A 20,598-nucleotide genomic window follows, 5' to 3' on the forward strand; every position below is an offset into this window, starting at 1 on the left:
CAAAATCAAGAGTTGGATGCTTAACTGACTGAGCCACTCAGGCACCCCCAATTTACTTTTTTAAACTAGATTTTGTTTGTGTGAAGGTTTTAGCTTTTGCTGGTATAATTCCTTTTTGTCTTATTTATCTCACATTTTTTTTTTTAACTTCTTGTTCTCTTATACTTCAGGACTTAGAGATGCTTTTATTTTGATACCTTTGATACCTATCTTTTAACATAATTTATTCATATAGGTGAGGCAAGTAAAAAAATCTTGATTTGTTTATGAATTTTAAAAGTTATTTTTAACTGTGGTAAAATAAACATAACATCTAATTTGTCATCAGGATCTTTTTTTTTAAAGGTTTTTTATTTATTTGAGAGAGAGAGAGAGAAAGCATGAGTGGGTTTGGGTAGAGGGAGAGGGAGAAGCAAACTCCCCTCTGAGCAGGGAGCCAGATGTGGGGCTTGATCCCAGGACCCTGCGATCGTGACCTGAGCCGAAGGCCGACGCTTAACTGACTGAACCACGCAGGCGCCCCCCATCAGGAGCATTTTAAGTGTATAGTACCTTGGGCTATTTTGAATAGGAATTTGCCTTCTCTTGAAGTGAGTTGATTCCATTTTGCCATTCTGGAAGTATGGTAGAAATGTACATGAGTCAAAGCAGTATATCAAGACATTCTTTAGCAATAGATTAAAACTTAACTGACATTTTCTAACAGTTTCACTTGAGCTCTTTTAACATATTTTCTTCCCTTTGCTATTGTTTATTTCTGACGATTTAATTTTCATTAAAAATCCAACTATTTTAATTGTATTTTCTCAAGTTTGTTAAGTTAGAAAAGTAAAGGGGCGCCTGGGTGGTTCAGTCATTTAAGCGTCTGCTTTCAGCTCAGGTCATGATCCCAGGGCCCTGGGATCGAGCCTTGCATCAGGCTCCCTGCTCCATGGAAAAAAGTTACCGAAGTAATATTATGAAGTAAATTCTAGCATCTTCTGCATAATTTTAGTTGTATTTTAAATTTGCAATTATCTTTACTAAAATGGCTCTTTCCCCTCCTGATTATCGTGATTACCACATAATCTGCCCTTCTTTTCAGTCAAGTCAGTTCATGAATGTTGACATCACAAAAGTTCTAAACTTATTGGTGAGACCAAGAAGTATCTGCTCCAGATGCTTGTTATGTAGATTTGTTCTTCAGAATTTTCATTAATGCTAATGTACATGTGTTTTCTTTTTTGGTCAAGGTATTGCACATCTATTACAAATTTCCTGGTTATGGGAGGATTCCAGCTTCTTGCTAAGCCTGCCATGTAAGCAAATACATATCTTCCAATTATCATTCTAACAACCAAAGATCATGTTTTATAGTGTTCTTTGTTTTTGAGTGCCCAGGAAAAGCTTTGGCTTAATCATTTTACCAAATGTAGACTACCAAAATGTAGATTTTTGCTAACTCTTAAAAAAGACAGGTATTATTAGCCCCTGATTATCATTGGGAGTGGTATGGTATTGAAAAAACCACAAGATCTGGGTCCTTCTTTATTATCTCTGAGATGTTGGACAACTCTCTACAAAATTGAGCCTAATTTTTTTCATTTGAAAAATAGAAATGTTTTTTCCCTGGTTGTGAGGAACAAATAAAGTATGTGATGGTATAGAGAAAAACACAAAGTGTTGCACAAGCATAAAGATTTTGCATTTAGCTTCTGGATAATATAAAAGCCTCTTACATGAGGCTAATCATTCTGAACTATGTAGACTCTCAACAAGTGTTGACCTAGAGACAAAGGCAAGTTTAAAAAATTCAGTTATATTTTAATAGTGAACATATAAAATATATACTCACAACCCAGATTTAATAGACGTTAATGTTTTGCCATGTTTGCTTTTGATCTTATATCTTAATAGAGTAATAACATCCTTGTCTCATTTCTGATCTTCAAGGGGAATAGTTTTAGTATTTCTTCCTTAAAGATGATTGCCTTAGGTTTTTGGTAAATATCATTTATAGGGTTAAAAGGCTCCCTTATTAAAAAAGGAGGGGGAGGGTTCCCTTCTATTCCTGAAAGTTGAAGAGCAGTTGATTTTTTTTAAATGGTAAACATCCTTGAGTTCTCGAGATAAATTCAGTGGTCTGCCTGTGTTAGTTTTTCAGTACATTGCTGGACTCAATTTGCTAATATTTAAGATTTTTGCATCTATATGAATGTGAGGTTTTCCTTCTCTTCTGAACTTGAAGTTTTGATAAGAAGATTGCACTAGCAATCATAAAGTGAGTGTGGGAACTGTATTTTCTGGAATAGTTTGCATGACATAGGGAATATCTGTACTTTGAGATTTTGTAGAATTCATCTAAAATTAGTATGGCTTTTGTGGGGGCATTTCTGTAGGGAGTTTTTAAACTACTGACTTCATTTCTTTAATGAATAGATCTGTTCAGGTCTTTATTTCTTCTTGTGGCTTTAATTATTTGTATTTTTCTGGGAAATTATTGTATCCAAGTTTTCAAATTTATTGGCATAATATTCCTACAATTGTCTTAAGATGTTTTCATCTCCATAATAACTGGTTATATTCCCTATTTTTCATTCCTCTTATGTATTTGAGTCTTTTATCTTTTTATCTTGGTCAGTTTTGTCAGCAGTTTACCCTTTTTAATTTTCTTTTCAAAGATTAAGCTTTAGTTACTACTTACTTTTCTTTGTTTTCTATTTTATTTCTGCCCTTTTTTAAAAAAGATTTTATTTATTAGAGAGAGAGAGCAAGCAAGAGTGGGTGGAGGAGAGAGGGACAAGCAGACTCCCTGCTGAGTTCAGAGCCTGACATGGGGCTCCATCCCACGATCCTGAGATCATGACCTGAGCTGAAGGCAGATGCTTAACTGACTGAGCCACCCAGGTGCCCTGAATTTCTGCCTTTTATTTCCTTCTTTCTTTGTGTTCCCCTGTTAATGTCTCCAACTTCCTGAGTTTAGCATTTAGCTCATCAGTTTTCCAATCTTTGGATTTTTCTAATGTACTTATCCAAGGCTATAAATTTCCCTCCAAGTGTTGCTTTAGCTGTATCTTAAAACTTTTGATACCTTTTGTTTTTATAATCATTCAATTGTAAATGTATTTCTAATTTCCATCATGAATTTTTCTTTGACTCCTGTTATGTCCTTCATTTCCAAAGTACAAGGGTTCAGCCTTCATTTTTTTAAAAAATATTTATTAGAAAGTGGGCATGAGCAGGAGGGAGGGGCAGAAGGAAAGGGAGAGGGGAGAAGCAGATTCCCTGCTGAGCAGGGAGCCCAACGCGGGGCTCAATCCCAGGACTCTGAGATCATGACCTGAGCCAAAGACAGACGCTTAACCAACTGAGCCACTCAGGTGCCCCAGTCGCCTTCATTTTTTTAATGACAGGTTAAAGAGTGTTTCATTTTAACCTTCTGTAGTTAGTTTAAAATTTTTGATCTTGCTATTTTGTTTTATATTAATATAATGACACTTTCTATTCTATTACTTTTAACCTGCCTGTATTATATTGTAATATTTTTGTATATTTCTTGTAAACAGCAAATTGGTGGACTTACTGCTTTGTTGTTTTTTTGATCTGAGAGTTTCTGGCTTTTAACTGACAAGTTTATATTTATTGTAATTTCTGATTTTACATTTATTATACATCTATATATTATATTGACTAAAAACTTATTTAACCCTTAGTGTTGGTGAAATGCTGAATCTTGGCCAAAAAATAGGAGAAAATGATTGCAGCCAAACCAGTAATTAAATGAAGAAAGAAAAAAAAAAAAGAATGGTTATTTTCCCAAATAGTAATGCTTGAAGAAAAGCAACTTTGTTATAGGAGGATGCAAAAATAGGTGGAGATTTGTGACAATTTAAAAATGGGGAGGTTTCTGGGCTTCTTGAAGGACAAGGGTAGTTGGTGACCCTGATGCCTTATTTAGCTTTATTTTATTTTTTGTTAACCTTCCTCTAATTCCAGAGTTCACAGTACTCAGGAATTGACTTGACTCCTTATTAGAGCAGCTAAAGCAGATGACATAAGTGAAAGCCTCTTGCTAGAACCTAGGCAGGTGTTAAGCAATTAATAAACAATGGGTGACTTTAAGCTATGGAAGCAAATATTAAGTCTGGATTTGGGCAGCATTTCCCAAGCTGTGGTTCATGAACCCCGGGGTTTTACATATTTAAAAGGTAATAATAACATCTTTTTACAACTTCTATTTACACAGTATTTTAAATTATTTTGTAGTATTTATTTAAAAAGAGAACCTCTAGAGCATAGCTGGTGAGCCCACATGGCAGTTAGTAGGTCTTGGATGTTGATGCTCAAGCTCTCATCACTCAGCTGGTTTATCATTTAGCTACTCAACTCATGCTAGCCTGGTGGTTTGATCATCATGTAGGTTTTTTAAAAATTACTGTGCTAACATATACATACCATAATATTTATCATTTTAAACATTCCTAAGTGTATAATTCTGTGGCACCAAGAACATTTATGTTGTGTAAACCATAGCCACTATTTGTACACAAAACTTTTTAAAATCATCCCCAACAAAAACTCTTTCTGTACCCATTAAGCAATGATTTCTCCTTCCTTTCCCCACCCCTAGCACCTGGTAACCTCTATTCTACTTCCTGTCTTTATGAATTTGCCTATTCTAAGTACCTCACATAAGTGAAATCATATAATATTTGTCTTTCTGTGTCTGGTTTATTTCCCTAAGCATAATGTTTTCAAGGTCTGTCCATGTTGTGGCATATATCAAAATTGCATGGCTGAATGATATTCCACTACACACACACACACACACACACACACACACACACACACACACTATATTTGTTTATCCATCCATCTGTTGATGGACACTTGGGTTCTACCTTTAATGTATTAATTTTTTAAATTATTTTTTTAAAAGATTTTATTTATTTGACAGAGAGAGAAAGACAGCACACAAGCAGGACTGAGCAGGGGGCCCGATGCAGGGCTCAATCCCAGGACCCTGAGATCATGACCTGAGCTGGAGGCAGATGCTTAACTGACTGAGCCACCCAAGTGCCTTAATGTATTAATTTTTGAGTAACAAGTACAAACCTAGCCATGTAAAGGGAGAGCAGTATTGCCACTATTAGATTAAAACTCCCAAGAGAAGATAAGCTGAACAGTCCTTGGTTCAGGTTTCCTGAGAACATACAAGGGCCTTTTTGGGAAAGTCCATAGGCAAGGACCTGAGTGAGTACTGAAAAGTAATAGGACTTAAAAGAGTTGGAACATTTCTGGTCTAGTACTGGGCATGCAGAAGAAATGTCATAGTGGGTATGTGTTCAACATGTGCTATTTCAATCTCTCAGGAGCAGATTAAAGCAGAACACTTCTGTGGGGTTAAATGAGTGTTCTTAGCTGATCTCAGCAGCAGAACATGTAGGAGGAAGTAGGAACATCCACACAAGCCAAATATAAATAAAAATCTGGGTGACGTTCCCCAGGGCACTCTCAGGTCTCTTAATTGCATTATAAGACAATCCAATTTGTGCTATTGAACTTTTGGGTTCCTGGAAATTATTACATATTTTCCATTCCAAGATAATACTTCATAATTTCTGAGTTAAACATTTCTTTATTCTACAGTCCTCTGAGGGATTATAAAGTAATTCGTCCTTGCTTATAGTCTTGTGTGACATTGTCTAATTTGAAGCCTTGTAGGTAAGAATTGTAATATAATGCTTATAAAGCACTCAGGGTAGTACCTGATACATAATTATTGCTTATTAAGGGGCAGGTAATAATTATTATTCTGTCCCACCAACTCTTCTTTCACATCTTTTTTTTTCTTCTTTCACATCTTTTAAGTATTTTGGTCTGATCATAGTCTCAGGGGGTTATTGATCACCATTAAAATTTGCAATAAAATTTTAATGAACTTATATAAAACTGAATATAAAAACTGAATATAAAAACTAAATGTTGGCTTCAGTTTAAAATGCTTTTGAAGATCTCAGCATTGAAATCTTCACATAGAATTAGCTCAACTGTTTCCTGTTAATTGTAGTACTGGTACCTACAACTTTTCATTACTCTCATAATTAATTTTTATTAGGTGAAGAAAAAAAATTAGAAGTATTTTAATATTACATGCCAGTTGTGTTGGGGCAAAGAGCTTTCTTCTCCATTATTTCAGTTTAGTACAACTGATTAGAGCAATTAGTCTTGCCATTTATTGCTGTGACTTTTGGCTTGGAAATTAACAGGTAATGATGTCAGCTGGTCTCCAGTTATTCCCTGAAACTGTGATGCATGATTCATTTCCTAGAACTCAAGGCACAGTTTGTGATTAATCATCTCTATTATAGAGTTACTGTTGCTACCATATGCTGCTTTTTATATGTAAAAATCTATTTTCTAGGCAGGGAAATTCTTTTAATTTTATCTGTCTTATTTCATTGTATTTATATTCTACTTTCATAGCACCTAAAAACATGCATTCTGAAAAAAGTAGTATCTAGTGAAATATATCTACTCAATATACATTTTTCAATGCCAAAAAGATTAATTAAATTTCTTTTTTTCCTCTATCTCTAGTGATTTCCTAAATAAAAACCAGGAGCTGTTACAAGATTTATCAGAAGTAAATGATGAAAACACCCAATTGATGGAAATACTGAATACTCTGTTTTTCTTGCCAATCAGACGACTTCATAATTATGCTAAAGTTTTGCTAAAGCTTGCTACCTGTTTTGAAGTGGTAAGCTCCCATAAATATCTCATTTGAACTCTTGGGAAGCCAAGGATCATAGTTGTTTGTTTGGATTATGCTACCCCAAGATCTCAAACTCCATTAATTTACTATTTATATGTATCTAATTAAACTTATTTTTCTTCAAGAACATGAAAGAAGAAAGTTTGACCATAGGTAAATCTAGTTCTCTTTGCCATTGATTTAGTTTCTTCTCGGGACCTTATCAAGATTAATTTTGTATTCATTTTATGAAACTGTGTCACAAGTTGAGACCCAGTTATGTTACATACTCAGTAGTTGTCAAAGTTTATTGAGTGCATACTAGTACAAGTTACACAGAGCTTTTTAAAATCCTGGCTTTCTGTGTAATGAGATACCTGTAAGGCAGTGGAATTACCACCTGGCCAGGACTCAGGATAGACTCATGCCAGGTATTTGGGTCACCTTAGCATATGCTATGAGAAATCACAGTGTTTCAGGATTTTCTCAGATGTTAAGTGATCCACTTTCTATATGAAATTAGTTGGGTGGAGTCCTAGAAAATTAGCACCATTGTAGGATATGCGTGTATGTTAAAGCTGGTCCTGAGACATTGACCTTTGCAATTGTACTAAAATATGTAGTTTCATTTTGTTCCCACTCTGAAGGGCTCCAGAGAAACCATAATGATTCTAGGGTCTCATATACTTTAGAATCTTTTTAAATCCTGGAACTTACCTCCTTATTTGGACAAATTGCAGTCTCCAGAGTGACCCACAAACTGTTGTGGGCTTTTTATATTTGATTCTACTGTGGTCTCATAGATCTTTTCTTTAGTCTGATTTCAATTTTAACTCAAACTGATGTAGTTTTAGCAATGAAGGTTTGAGCTACACAAGTAACCCACTGAGATGCAAATGTCATCTCAATGTACCCTCAGTTAAACAAAGATCTTCCCTCCCAGACCAGCTTGGAACTATTCAGAGAGTCTGGTAGTACAGTTTCCAGTCTGAAGGGGCCTAATTCTGTGTGAAAAACCAGACTCTTTAGTTTGGCATTTAAGGCCCTTTATTATCTGATACCCTCTTTTGTTTCTAGCCTTATCTACCATTCTATGTCCTATATGCTAGTTCAGATCCCTGGACATACATGTTTTATATTTCCTTCATGAGACACTCTACCGCCATCCTCATTATGGGAAAATTTCAAGGCCTGGGTCAAAAGTCATTTTATCATGAAAATGAAGCCCTTTCTGGGTTACCCCTTTCTCTGTGCTTTGTTAGTACTGTCTTTGCCCATTATTCTCTTATGATCCCCAGTACTGGGGATCAAAATCATCTGTGCAAATTTTTCAAAACACATGGCCATATTCCAACACTGCAAATTGTTATTGAGTAAATCTCAGGTACAGCTTAGACATCATATATACATATAAATTTCTCTAGATAAAAATAATACCTAGTATTTATTAAATGCATTCCATGTGCCAAGTACTAAGCATGTTATATGTATTCATTTAATCCTCATGTCAACCCTGTGAAATAGGTATTACTATTATCCCTTTTCTACAGATGAAAGAACTGAGGCACATTGGTCAAGCTAGAATTTATATCCAAGGGTTCCAGAGTCCATTCTTTTAACCACTTTACTATATTGTCTCTTCTGATAGATAGCCTATTAACAAAACCATTGCATTATTCTGCTATGTTGTACGTTTTTCTATCTTTTTTGCTTTGTTTTTAAGCTCCGGGAAGACAAAGATTGTACCTTATTTTTTTTTATCCCGGACACCCAGAATATACTGTATGTAGTACATGCCATTAAATGTTTTTTAAATGAATGGAAAATGAATCTGAATCACTGTAAGAATTGTGGAATGTGAAGTAATTACTCATGAATGTGAGGGGTCATCCTTTTGTTTTACCTTCTGCTCGCTTTCTGCCTAGTGTGGCAATTATACCCTATCCCGTGGTTGGTTCTCCAAGCATGGCCCACAAACCCCCGGGGGGTTCCAAAGACCCTTTCAGAGGGGTCACAAGATCAGACTGTTTTCAGGACAATACTGAGACATTTGCTTTTCCACCAGTGGTGCAAAATTAAAGCTGGACAGAACTGCTATCTCCTTAGCATGAATCAAGGCAGTGTCACCAAACTAGTCATTGTGTTCTTTGCTGCCATGCACTTGCAGTTAAAAAACAAAAGAAGTAAAAATATGCCGGTTTCACTTAGAAATACTCTTGATGACACAGCAAAAATCATTAATTTTATTTAACCTCAACAAGTGAGTTTATATCTTTTTTTTAAGATATAATTGTTACATTCTATTATTTTCAGGTATCCAACATAATGATTTGATAGATGTATATATTGTGAAATGACCATCCATGATAAATCTCCTTAATATCCATCACCACACACAGAAGTATAGATCTTAATATTCTGTGTGATGAGATGGGAGTACGCAGAGGGGCTCTGCTGCATACCGAAGGATGGAGGTTTTTCCAGAAAAAGCACCAGATTACTATCTTTTTGAGTTGAGAGCTGCTTTTTTTTTCCCTTAACTTGAAAAAACAATTGACAGATAACTATGTTTATTCAGATTTGGGTATTAGGCAGATGTTTTCTCAAAAATGAGTAAATGAACCTGTCACTTCAAGGAGAACAACTGACAGTATTTGTGGCCAGTGATAAAATCTGAACTCTGAAGCAAAAAGTACAATGTGGGTAACATGTATGTGTCACTGTTGAGTTTGGCAGTTTCCCAGTACTTGACAACTTTTTCTGATGAGATTGGTGATAATATAGAACTTTTGATGTTGTATAATAAAATGTATCAACATTTGGAAGGTCTGCATTATTCAGTGAACCAGTATTTTTTTCAGATGTCTAATCCACATGCTATAAAATCATGCATAGGTAAAGTATCTATTCAAAGTGTAAGAGATCAGTGGATTTAATGTAGTAGAGTACGAAAAGTTTGATTAATATAGTTTCAGATTCTACATTTCAGCTACTCTTTAAGAACCTACTACTTAGCAACTTTTGGTTTAGTTTCAAAGAATATCCACTATTATTTGGAATGGCTATTAAAATAATCCTCCCCTTCCAACTATATATCCTCATAAAGCAAGATATTCTGCATCTATTTCAACCAACAGATTAAGTGCAATAACAGAAATGAAAATCTAGCTATCATCTTGTCAGCCAGATAAGAAAGAGATTTGAAAAAATGTAGAACAATGCTACTTTTCACAATAAGCATTTTGTTGTTGTTTTGGAAAATATAGTCATTTTTCATTTAAACTGTTACTGCATTTAAAGTGAGTTAATATGGATTAAAGGTTATTTTTATTTCTCTATTTTCTAATATGGTAAATATCAATAGATACAATCCATATAAGCAAAATAGAGGGATATCCCGAGACCAAAACATTTGAGAACTCTTGCCCTATGATGAGTTCTCTGCTTCTTTCCTCACTGATAACTGCCAGTATTTCTTTTTTTCCCCTGGAGTTATTCCTCTGTTTCATATGTACATGTGTATAGAATTTTTTGGAACCACTCTTCTTTCTGCTCAGCCCCCTTTAGTATACCGTGTCTGTTCTTTATTTGGATTTCTTTCCTAAATTTAATACTGTATATCTACACCATACTGAGGCTACAGATTCTGGACAATTGTTTTATATTCATTTTCTCCCCTTTATTATTGGCTTTCAGACATCTCCAGAGTACCAGAAACTACAGGATTCCAGTTCTTGTTATGAGTCTCTTGCTCTCCATCTCGGCAGGAAAAGGAAGGAAGCTGAATACACACTGGGCTTCTGGAAGACCTTTCCTGGGAAAATGACGGTAAACCATGCCAGTTGTCATTACCCCAGCAAACAGTGGGCATATCCATAACTGTCATAATTTTCTCCATTCCTCATTTGTTTATAATAATGTTTTAATGAGCCCTTTTCTAAGGGTGGTCAAACGACCACAGCAGTAGTTGCTCTAAACCTCAACACCTAGCCTCATTTCTAGAAATCCTCTCTGAACACATACCACCTTTTGTTTGTTCCTGTCTTTTTCTTAATTAATTTCCTTTGAGTGCTTTTATTAAATTTTCAGATCCTAACTTCAGGTTTAACACCAAGCTAAGCCATGAGCAACAAATTCTCCAACAAACTCTCCTGATTTGTGTCTTTTTCATTTTCTCTTTGCATGTTAACATAATTCTGATGGTTCAGTTATGTATCTGTTTTCAATTCCAGGATTCCTTGAGGAAGCCAGAGCGTCGGCTGCTCTGTGAGAGCAGTAACCGAGCCCTATCTCTGCAGCATGCTGGGAGGTTTTCTGTGAATTGGTTCATTCTCTTTAATGATGCCCTAGTCCATGCCCAGGTATGCCAGAGTTCTAACTTTTACTTAATTAAACCATCAGTTTGTATTAAAAATATTGTGATTTTGCTGGATTATTGAATAAAAGAATGTTTAGCTTGCATTTGTTGTTTGGACCAAATTTCAGCAAGCTCTTTTTAGTTTCCACCTTGAAAATGAATATCAGCCATGTGAAGGGGTCCTTGTAGCGGAGATGTCAAGACCCACTGGGATTAGCTATGTTATGGGGACTAAGTGGCTGAGATGGTAGCACTCATGTGGACTTAACCATTTGAAAGGGGTTATATAGCGGACGCCCCAGGGCCCAGCCGAGCTTTCTCAGATGTGTTTCCATGTTTTCTTTCAGTTCTCTACACATCATGTTTTCCCTTTGGCCACGCTATGGGCAGAGCCACTTTCTGAAGAAGCTGGTGGTGTGTAAGTATGTCCCCTTTCCCGGACCCTCACCCTAACTCTCTCCCTCTGCTACTAGGTTGTTTCCTTAGACATGAAAAAAAGCTCAGGAGTCCTTCCCATTCTGTATAATGAAGCTTACCTTCCCAGCCTATAGATAGTAAAATGGCCTGTTGTGAAGATCATGGCTGATCATGATAAATGGTGGAGGGCTTCTCCATTGCTCACATCCCCGTTGTTCAACACAGAGCAAATTGACTCTGTGTCCTTTCTGTCTCCTACTGTGAGAGCCAAACCCAGGGCATGTCTGCATTTACATTTAATTGACTTCTACTCCTCTTGAAATAAACAAGTTGCTTTTCATATTTGAGGAGTGATATTATAATGACAGGTTGTCATACCTACTGGTATTTATCCTTGTGAATGTTTTAGGAATGGCTTAAAGATAACTACACCTGAGGAGCAGTTCACTCTCATTTCATCAACACCGCAGGAAAAGGTTAGTCCATTATGATATTTTCTTTTGGTCTTTTGGCCTGGCTACTTCTGTCTCTTATGCTAGGAAAGAAAAGATAAAAATTGTTCTTCCTTGGCTAATGATCCATAATTATGTCTGGTAAGTCTTCGTTAAACCAAGGCTATAGGTTTTGTTTGTTTGTTTGTTTTTAATGTGACTTGAAACATACAGCATTGAATTCCAAGAGCCAGTCAGCATTACTCAGTAAGAAAAACATTAGGAGACAGAAAAATTATTCATAGAAAGGAAAGCTATCAGGATTTAAAGCAGTGCTTGATGAGTTGTTGCCTTAAGCTTATTGACATTTACTTTTTTGTTCCTAGACTAAGTGGCTACGGGCTATAAGCCAAGCTGTGGATCAGGCTTTGAGGGGGACATCTGACCTTCCACCTTACGGAAGTGGCAGCAGTATTCAGAGGCAGGAACCACCCATTTCACGCAGTGCCAAGTACACTTTCTATAAGGATCCTCGCCTGAAGGATGCAACCTATGATGGACGCTGGCTTTCAGGGAAGCCTCACGGCAGGTGAAAATGTTTAAGATTTATGCATGGGGTGAAGATGATAGTCTGGTTCAGTACTGAAAAAGTATCAGTTATCTGAAACATTCATTGATCTGAATTATTTTTTGCTTATGCATTTCAGGGGGGTTTTGAAGTGGCCAGATGGAAAGATGTATTCTGGCATGTTCAGGAATGGCTTGGAAGATGGGTAAGAAGATCATGTAAAACTAAGAGTAAATTCAGATTCAGCCACTGATGACATTATTATGTATTGAGAGTTATTTTCAAAACAAATAGATATTTGTTTTGTTTTTTAAGAAATGCATGCAGTGTACTAGGGCTTACAATGCAGGTGTGTGATCATAAGAGGGCTGGGAATATAGGATGCAGCCTTGATTTACCTGGGGTGAATCATTTACCTTGATAGCCTTGTGACCTCAAATGACACAGCCCTTCTGTATGTTAAAATGGGACTGTTTTCTGTCCATTTCTCAGTGGTGAAGACTGAAAACCTGGGGTAATATTGATGGTGAACTGCCTTTTACACAAAGAACAGAGACAAATTTTCCTTTCAATAGTTTTACTTTTTTTTTTCCTTTCAGTAATTTTAAGTCATCTTTAATTTCAGTGATGTGGTAAAGGAGAAATCTTCTAGATGCTATATTATCTAATGGTACTTAAGTGACAATATTTTTGTATAAGCTTGTCATGTTTTCTAACACTGTGAAAATATTTGCATGATAAACTTATGGCAGTGAAGTATTTTATATCATGTTAGAGAAGTAATTTATTTTACTGTATGAAAAAGATTATTATACAGATTGGATAGATGATTTTTGTGTGTGTGATATAAATTTTTGTAATGTCTTTTAATCTCCTTTTAATGGAATTTTACGATGAAAGGAGTCTTTAGATAATCTCATTTGCCCCACCATATGTGGGTAAGGGAGCTGGGTACCTGCACTTATGCAAGGTGATGTGGCTAATTAGTAGCAGAGAGGCTTAGGACATAAGTTTTCTGTTTTTCACTGGAGTTGGAGTGAAACACGTAATCTCTGTCTAGTGGGATTGAGGCCCCAGTCCCCTAAGACTTGCCTGATAGCCTAGGTAATAGATACATTTTAAACCAAAACCCCATTGACCCCTTTCACCCCATAGGTAATTCTTTTTCCTGTTCTCGTTGTTAAAATGTTTATAAGTGCATCTATAGAAAAGGTGAATATGTCCTAAATGCATCTTCTAATGTTTTTATTCTCCTTGTTAGATATGGAGAATACAGAATCCCAAACAAAGCATTGAACAAAGAAGACCATTATGTGGGCCATTGGAAAGAAGGAAAAATGTGTGGTCAAGGAGTCTATAGGTAATAACATTGGACAGGTTGTTGGGCTGGTGTTGCTTTTTCAAAGAATCATGTAGACTTAAATGTGTAGCCAAAATTTCCAAGGAGTAAGTATATTTTATTCTTTTTATGACTGAAACTGTTTAAAAAGTCTTCTTTTAAAGGTAACTTCATATCACAAAATGAAAATATTAGGTTGTTATTTAGTTTTCAACAAAACTGTACAAACCTTTGAAACCATAACTTTCTCATAGAATCTGTTAAATGTCTTTCTTATAAATTTATATCTTATGTTTATTAAACAACTCTAATATGGACAAAACCTATCATTCTTTCAGAGATTACTCATTATTTCATTTTCCCATGTGATTAATACACATTTTCCCCCATGTTAACACAGAATACCATCCATGATGTCTTTAATTTCTACGCTTCATTCATTCAAATACAAAAAATTGAGATTGGTGAAAAATAATCATATAAATATTATAGCTACCAGTAGGACATGAGTATAATTTTGAATTTCCTAAACTTTGTAAAAATGAGCATCAGAGGGCGCCTGGGTGGCTGTCGGTTGGGCGGCTGCCTTCGTCTCAGGTCATGATCCCGGGGTCCTGGGGTCGAGCTCCACATTGGGCTCCCTGCTCCTTGGGAGACTGCTTCTCCCTCTCCCACTCCCCCTGCTTGTGTTCCTTCTCTGGCTGTGTCTCTCTGTCAAATAAATAAATGAAATCTTTTTAAAAAAAAATGAGCATTAGAATTCAATGTGTTTGTGATCTTCATCCATTCTTTGTAACTACAGTTATGCCTCTGGTGAAGTGTTTGAAGGCTGTTTTCAAGATAACATGCGTCATGGTCATGGTCTCCTGAGAAGTGGAAAATTGACTTCCTCTTCTCCCAGCATGTTCATTGGCCAATGGGTAATGGATAAGAAAGCAGGATATGGTGTCTTTGATGATATCACTAGGTACAGTATTCTGCTTCTAATCTCAGAGTTGAGTGTGAGAGGATAAGGTTCCTATACTTCTCCAGTAACAGCGATGCTTTTATGAAGGCTGAGCATCTTAATTGGACAGGATTGAGACTTTTTTTTAATAAGACACAGTTGTCAGGCATCATTTTATCCATTTGCTTATGAACCAAATAATAGGTTACTTCTTTACAAGATCAGAACCTTTCAGAATTAACCTTGGTACCATTTTCCTTAAAGCTCCATGTGTACAAAGCTTTTAGTGTTAACTATTATAAAAAGTAAAACCTTTAAAACAATCTGTAGCTAATAGGAGTAGAAGGTCAGAGGGAACCAATGGAAATTCCCTTTTGGGCTCATAGGATGGCATCTAAACACCTTTCTGCTTAGGTCTTTCTTTAGGTCAGGGACTTGTTACCATGCCAGCAACCGGGAAATCAAGCTTAAATTCAATTAACTAAACCTTGGGGAGGATTGTATTTCTTTTGCCTCCATATTTGATTTAGCCTGATTTGCTTTTGGACTTAATATATACTTTTTTCCCCTTCATGTTATTTTTATAATGTGGGATTTTAAAATTTAGATGTTATTACTAAACTCCATGATTATTTAACAAGCAGTTTATACTTTTTTTTTTTTTAGTGGAGATTAGTAAGATTTCTCTGAGTTTGAGTTTGTGAAGAATGAGACTTTTTATATGATAAACCTCATTTCTTTTTTTAAAGTTAGTAAGTTTTGGAGTAGGAAAAATGCATAAATTTGAGTCTACATATTACATTTTGAATGAAATTATTTAGAGTTGAATTCTTGGCATTCCTTTTTTCAGTTATCAAGGACATACATGGAATATATGCAGACCTATGTCAGGTAGACTATATTATTTAAATTCCTGAGAGAACATTACTCTGAGTAAGATGTCTTTTGTTAGCACATTGTCCCATGTTTGAAGAGACACAGAGTTAACCACTTTAACCAGAAAAATGGAACAAATACTAACATAGGGGTGCTGTTTGGAATCTTCCATGTTATAATTGTTTTTTTCCATCTCATCCTTATCATCAGTTTTTCATTTCATTTCTTTTCTATTTCCATATAGGGGGGAAAAGTATATGGGAATGTGGCAAGATGACGTATGTCAAGGGAATGGTGTGGTAGTTACCCAGTTTGGATTATACTATGAAGGCAACTTTCACCTTAATAAAATGATGGTGAGTAGAATATTTTGCATATAATTACTATTGACTTTTTTAAACTCCCATGTCCTTAACTTTTAAATCATCATTTTATTAATGTTCTACCTTCTTAGTACTATCTTTCTTGGCTTTTAAGATTATGTAAGGCTTTGAGGGGTATGGCTCTATGAACTTGAAGTTACTTTGCCTTTTATCTGTTGTGATTTTTGTTTTGTTTCTTCACATAGGGAAATGGGGTTTTACTTTCTGAAGATGATACTATATATGAGGGAGAATTTTCAGATGACTGGACTCTTAGTGGAAAGGTGGGAAACTTTCTTCTTCCTCTAATACAATCTTCTAATTTTTTCTTGACCTTTAAAAAAAGCTACCTTACCATAAAATTCACCTGTTTTAAGAGTACATTTCAATGACTTTTAGTAAATACAGAGTTGTACAGCCATCACCACAATCCAATTTTAGATCCTTTCACATCATCCAAAAAGATTTCTATCACCATCTATTGCTCATTTGCAGTCACTCCCAGTTTCTGTCACCAGTCCCAGACAACCTCTAATGGACTTTATAACTCTGTAGATTTGCCTTTTCAGGTCCGTCCTTATAAATGGAATCAGATAATATGTGGGCTCTTCTCTGTGGCTTCCTACACTTAGAATAATGTTTTTGAGATTTTCCCATATTGTGGCCTGTATCATTCCTATTTTTGCTGAATAAAATTCTAAAACCACATTTTGTTTATCCCTTCACCAGTTGATGGGCATGGGGTTATTTCTCACTTCAGACTATTATGAATAATACTACTATAAACATTTGAATACAACTTCTTGTGTGAACATATGTTTCATTTTTCTTGGGGAAGAATTTAGGAACGCAATTGCTGGGTTGTATGGTAAATTGATATTTAACATATCAAGAAACTGCCAACTGTTTTGCCAGAGTGGCTGTATCATTTTACATTCTCATCATCAATGTATGAGGAATCTCATTTCTCTGCATCTTTGCCAGTATTTTTTATTTTCTGTTTTTTTTCCTTTTGCAGTTCTAATAGGTGTGAAATGATATTTCATGGTTTTAATTTACATTTTCCTAGTGACTAATGATGTAGAGCATATTTTCATGTTCTTATTAGTGATTCCTATATCTTCTTTGGTGAAACACCTCTTCAAATATTTTGACATTTTAAGAATTTGCTTGTTTTTATAGTCTTATTGAATTGTGAGGGTTCTTTATATAAATATTCTGGATGTAAGTCCTATATCAGATATAGGATTCACAAATACTTTCTTGCAGTCTATGGCTTCTCTTTTTATTTTCTTATTAGTGCCTTTTGAAGCACAAAACTTTTTAATGAAGTCCAGTATATCAGAAACATTTTTATGAATCAGGCTTTGGATGTCATATCTAAAAAACTTTTGCATAACTCAGGGTTATTAAGAGTTTCTTCTCAGGGTGCCTGAGTGGCTTAGTTGGGTAGGTGTCCAGCTCTTCGTTTTGGCTCAGGTCACAATCCTCAGGGTCATGGGATCAAGCCCTGTCTCTCCCTCTCCCTCCCTTCTGCCTCTCCCCATGCTTGCATGCAAAAAAAAAAAGTTTTCTTCTAAAAGTTTTATAGTTCTAGCTTTATATTTAGGTCTATAACTCATTTTGAGGTACTTTTGTGTATGGTGTGGGTTAAATATCTAAATTGATCTTTTTTGCATGTGGGTATCCAGTTGCCTCCAACTTTTCCCATTGAATTTTCTTGACAACTTTTCTGAAATTAATTCACTATAAAATGTGGGGGGGGGTGGACTCTTGAATTTTATTCCAGTGATCTACTTGTTTCTCATTGTGCCAGTACCGCACTGTCTTGATTACTGTAGATTTCTAGTAAGTTAGGAAATCAGGAAGTACAAGTCTTCCAGCTTTGTTATTTTTAAAAATGTTTTGGCTATTCTGGATCTTTAACCTTTCCATATAAATTTTAGGACTGGTTTGTTAATATTTGCAATAAAGCCTACTGGGATTTTGATAGGGATTGTGTTGAATCTGTAGATCAATATCGGAAGAATTGCCATTTTTAATAATACTGAATCTTCCAGTCCATGAACATGGAACATCTCTCCATTTATTTAGATGTTCTTTAATTTCACCAATATTTTGTAGTTTTCAGTGTATCTCTTGCACTGGTTTGGTTAAATTTGTTCCTAAGTATTCTTTTTTAATGCTGTTGTAAAGAGAATTTATTTTATTTTATTTTTGGATTGTTCATTGCTATTATATAAAAATACAATTGATTTATGTGTTTTGTTCTTGTATCCTGAAACCTTGCTGAACTGTTTATTCTACTAGGGGTTTGGTGTGAAGTGTGTGTGTATTTCTTAGGAGTTCTTTTATACAGGGTCATATTGCCTTCAAATAAAGACAGTTTTACTTTTTTCTTTGCAATACGGAGGGCTTTTTTTTTTTTTTTTTTTTGTCTGATTACACTGGCTGTATTCTCCAGTAAAATGTTGAATTAGAAGTGGTAAGAGTGGATGTCCTTGCCTTGTTCCCTATTTTAGAGGAAAAGCATTAAATCTTTCACCATCAAGTATAATCTTAGCTAAAGGTATTTCATAGATTAACCGGATTGAGATAGTTCTCTTCCTAGTTTGTTGAGAGTTTTTGTCATGAGTACATCTTGGATTTTGTCAAAGAGCTTTTTCTGTGTCTGTTGAGATGATCATATGGTGTTTGTCCTTTGTTAATATGGTGTATTATAGTCATTGCTTTTCTGGGATAAATCATAGTTGGTGTATAATACTTTTATATTTTGCTGGGTTTAATGCTAATATTTTGTTGAAGATTTTTATATCAATATTTATGAGAGATAATGGTCTATAATTTTTTCTCATGATGTCTTTGTCTGTCTTTGGTAAAACTGGCCCCATAGAATGAATTCAGAAAGGTTCCCTCCTCTTCTGTTTTCTGAAAGAGTTTGTGAAGTCTTGGTATTATTTCTCCTTCAGATGTTTTGGAGACTTCACCAGTGAAATCATCTGGGCCTGAGCATTATTTTGTGAGAATATTTTTAGATTTTAATTCAATTTCCTTCTATTCAGATTTTCCATTTCTTCTCGAGTCAGTTTGGTAATTTGGTTCTTTCTAGGATTTTTCTGTTGTATCAAAGTTAACAGTTTTGTTGGCATAAAGTTGTTCTCTTTAGTATTCCCTTGACCTTTTTAAATTTCTGTAAGATTGCTATAATACTCCATTTCATTCTTGATTTTGTAATTTGGTCTTTTTTTTTAATTAATCTAGTTGAATGGCAATTTTGTGTATCTTTTCAAAGAAGCAAATTTTGGTTTCACTGATTTTTCTTTTTTAAAATCTCATTGCTCTAATGTTTATTATCTTCTTCCTTCTTGTTTTGGATTTATTTATTTTTGTTGTTTTTTTTTTAAAGATTTTATTTATTTATTTGAGAGAGAGAGGGAGAGGGAGAGAGCGCACAAGCCGGGGGTGGGGGGAGAGGCAGAGGGTGAGGGAGAAGCAGACTCCCTGCTGAGCAAGGAGCCCGGTGCAGGACTTGATTCCAGGACCCTGGGATCATGACCTGAGCTGAAGGCAGATGCTTAATGACTGAGCCACCGAGGCACCCAAGGTGAAATTTTAGATTGCTGATTTGAGATGATCATGTGGTGTTTCTCCTTTGTTAATATGGTGTATTATAGTTATTGCTTTTCTGGGATAAATCATGGTTGGTGTATAATACTTTTATTTTTGGATTGTTCATTGCTATTATATAAAAATACAATTGATTTATGTGTTTTGTTCTTGTATCCTGAAACCTTGCTGAACTCGTTATTCCACTCCCAGGTGGAATTTTAGATTACTGATTTGAGGGCTTTCTTATTTTCTAAATAGACATTTATAGCTATAAATTTTTCTCTGGGCACCAGATTGGATAAATTTGGAAAGTTTTGTGTTCATTTCATTCAGCTCATAATATTTTATCTGTTTTTTCAGTAGTTTTTTTTTTCTTTTACCTGTGGATTATTTTCATACAATCCTTTTGCACATGCCTGTACACATATTCTTTTTTTTAGAGAATTGGGGACTGATAAAGAGTTAAAAAGGAAAAACATTAACCATTTGGTGCTTTTTTTCTTTTGATTTTTAAATTGGAAATACTTCTATATTTGACATTTTCTTTAACTTTACCTAGGGAACACTGACTATGCCAAATGGAGATTACATAGAAGGCTATTTTAGTGGAGAATGGGGATCTGGGATAAAAATCACTGGAACCTACTTCAAGCCTAGTCTGTATGAGAGTGATAAAGACAGACCCAAAATTTTGTGAGTAACTAGTGTTAATTGTGGATTCATTATTAAGTGTTTTGAGTTGCCTTGCTTTTATCAAAGCTGGTTAATATTTTAATTACAGAACAAATTTTTTTTTAATGCAGAACAAATTTTTGAAGTCATTTTTTAACAAAGTGTAACTTCCTTGTATTGCCAGTTGCTGCTATTATACATAAACTATAGTCTTGGTTTAGATTATAGCCTCATAGCTTTAAAATAAAAGTTCTGTGTGTGGGATTAATTTTACTGTTAATGGTG

General features: G+C 35.1%; 1 protein-coding gene across 6 annotated transcripts in view; it reads left to right on the top strand.

Moving 5' to 3' along the window:
• ALS2 (alsin Rho guanine nucleotide exchange factor ALS2) overlaps positions 1-20,598 on the top strand; it is a 73,373-nt gene that overhangs the window by 38,462 nt on the left and 14,313 nt on the right. For 5 of the 6 annotated variants that reach the window (XM_028123792.1, XM_028123784.2, XM_028123811.2 and 2 more), the window contains exons 12-24: positions 1,233-1,298; positions 6,580-6,742; positions 10,433-10,564; positions 10,969-11,097; positions 11,441-11,511; positions 11,920-11,986; positions 12,328-12,530; positions 12,649-12,714; positions 13,771-13,869; positions 14,651-14,815; positions 15,915-16,026; positions 16,239-16,316; positions 20,201-20,334. In XM_028123792.1, the coding sequence (XP_027979593.1) occupies positions 1,233-1,298; positions 6,580-6,742; positions 10,433-10,564; positions 10,969-11,097; positions 11,441-11,511; positions 11,920-11,986; positions 12,328-12,530; positions 12,649-12,714; positions 13,771-13,869; positions 14,651-14,815; positions 15,915-16,026; positions 16,239-16,316; positions 20,201-20,334 (1,485 nt within the window). The remainder of the gene's footprint in view (positions 1-1,232; positions 1,299-6,579; positions 6,743-10,432; positions 10,565-10,968; positions 11,098-11,440; positions 11,512-11,919; positions 11,987-12,327; positions 12,531-12,648; positions 12,715-13,770; positions 13,870-14,650; positions 14,816-15,914; positions 16,027-16,238; positions 16,317-20,200; positions 20,335-20,598) is intronic. The other variant, XM_028123814.2, reaches the window with a different exon arrangement.

Source organism: Eumetopias jubatus, unplaced genomic scaffold (genome assembly GCF_037043125.1).
Source record: "Eumetopias jubatus isolate StellerSeaLion01/CBP00866 unplaced genomic scaffold, mEumJub1_p1.0 scaffold_3, whole genome shotgun sequence".
In the NCBI taxonomy this organism is placed as follows: Eukaryota; Metazoa; Chordata; class Mammalia; order Carnivora; family Otariidae; genus Eumetopias; species Eumetopias jubatus.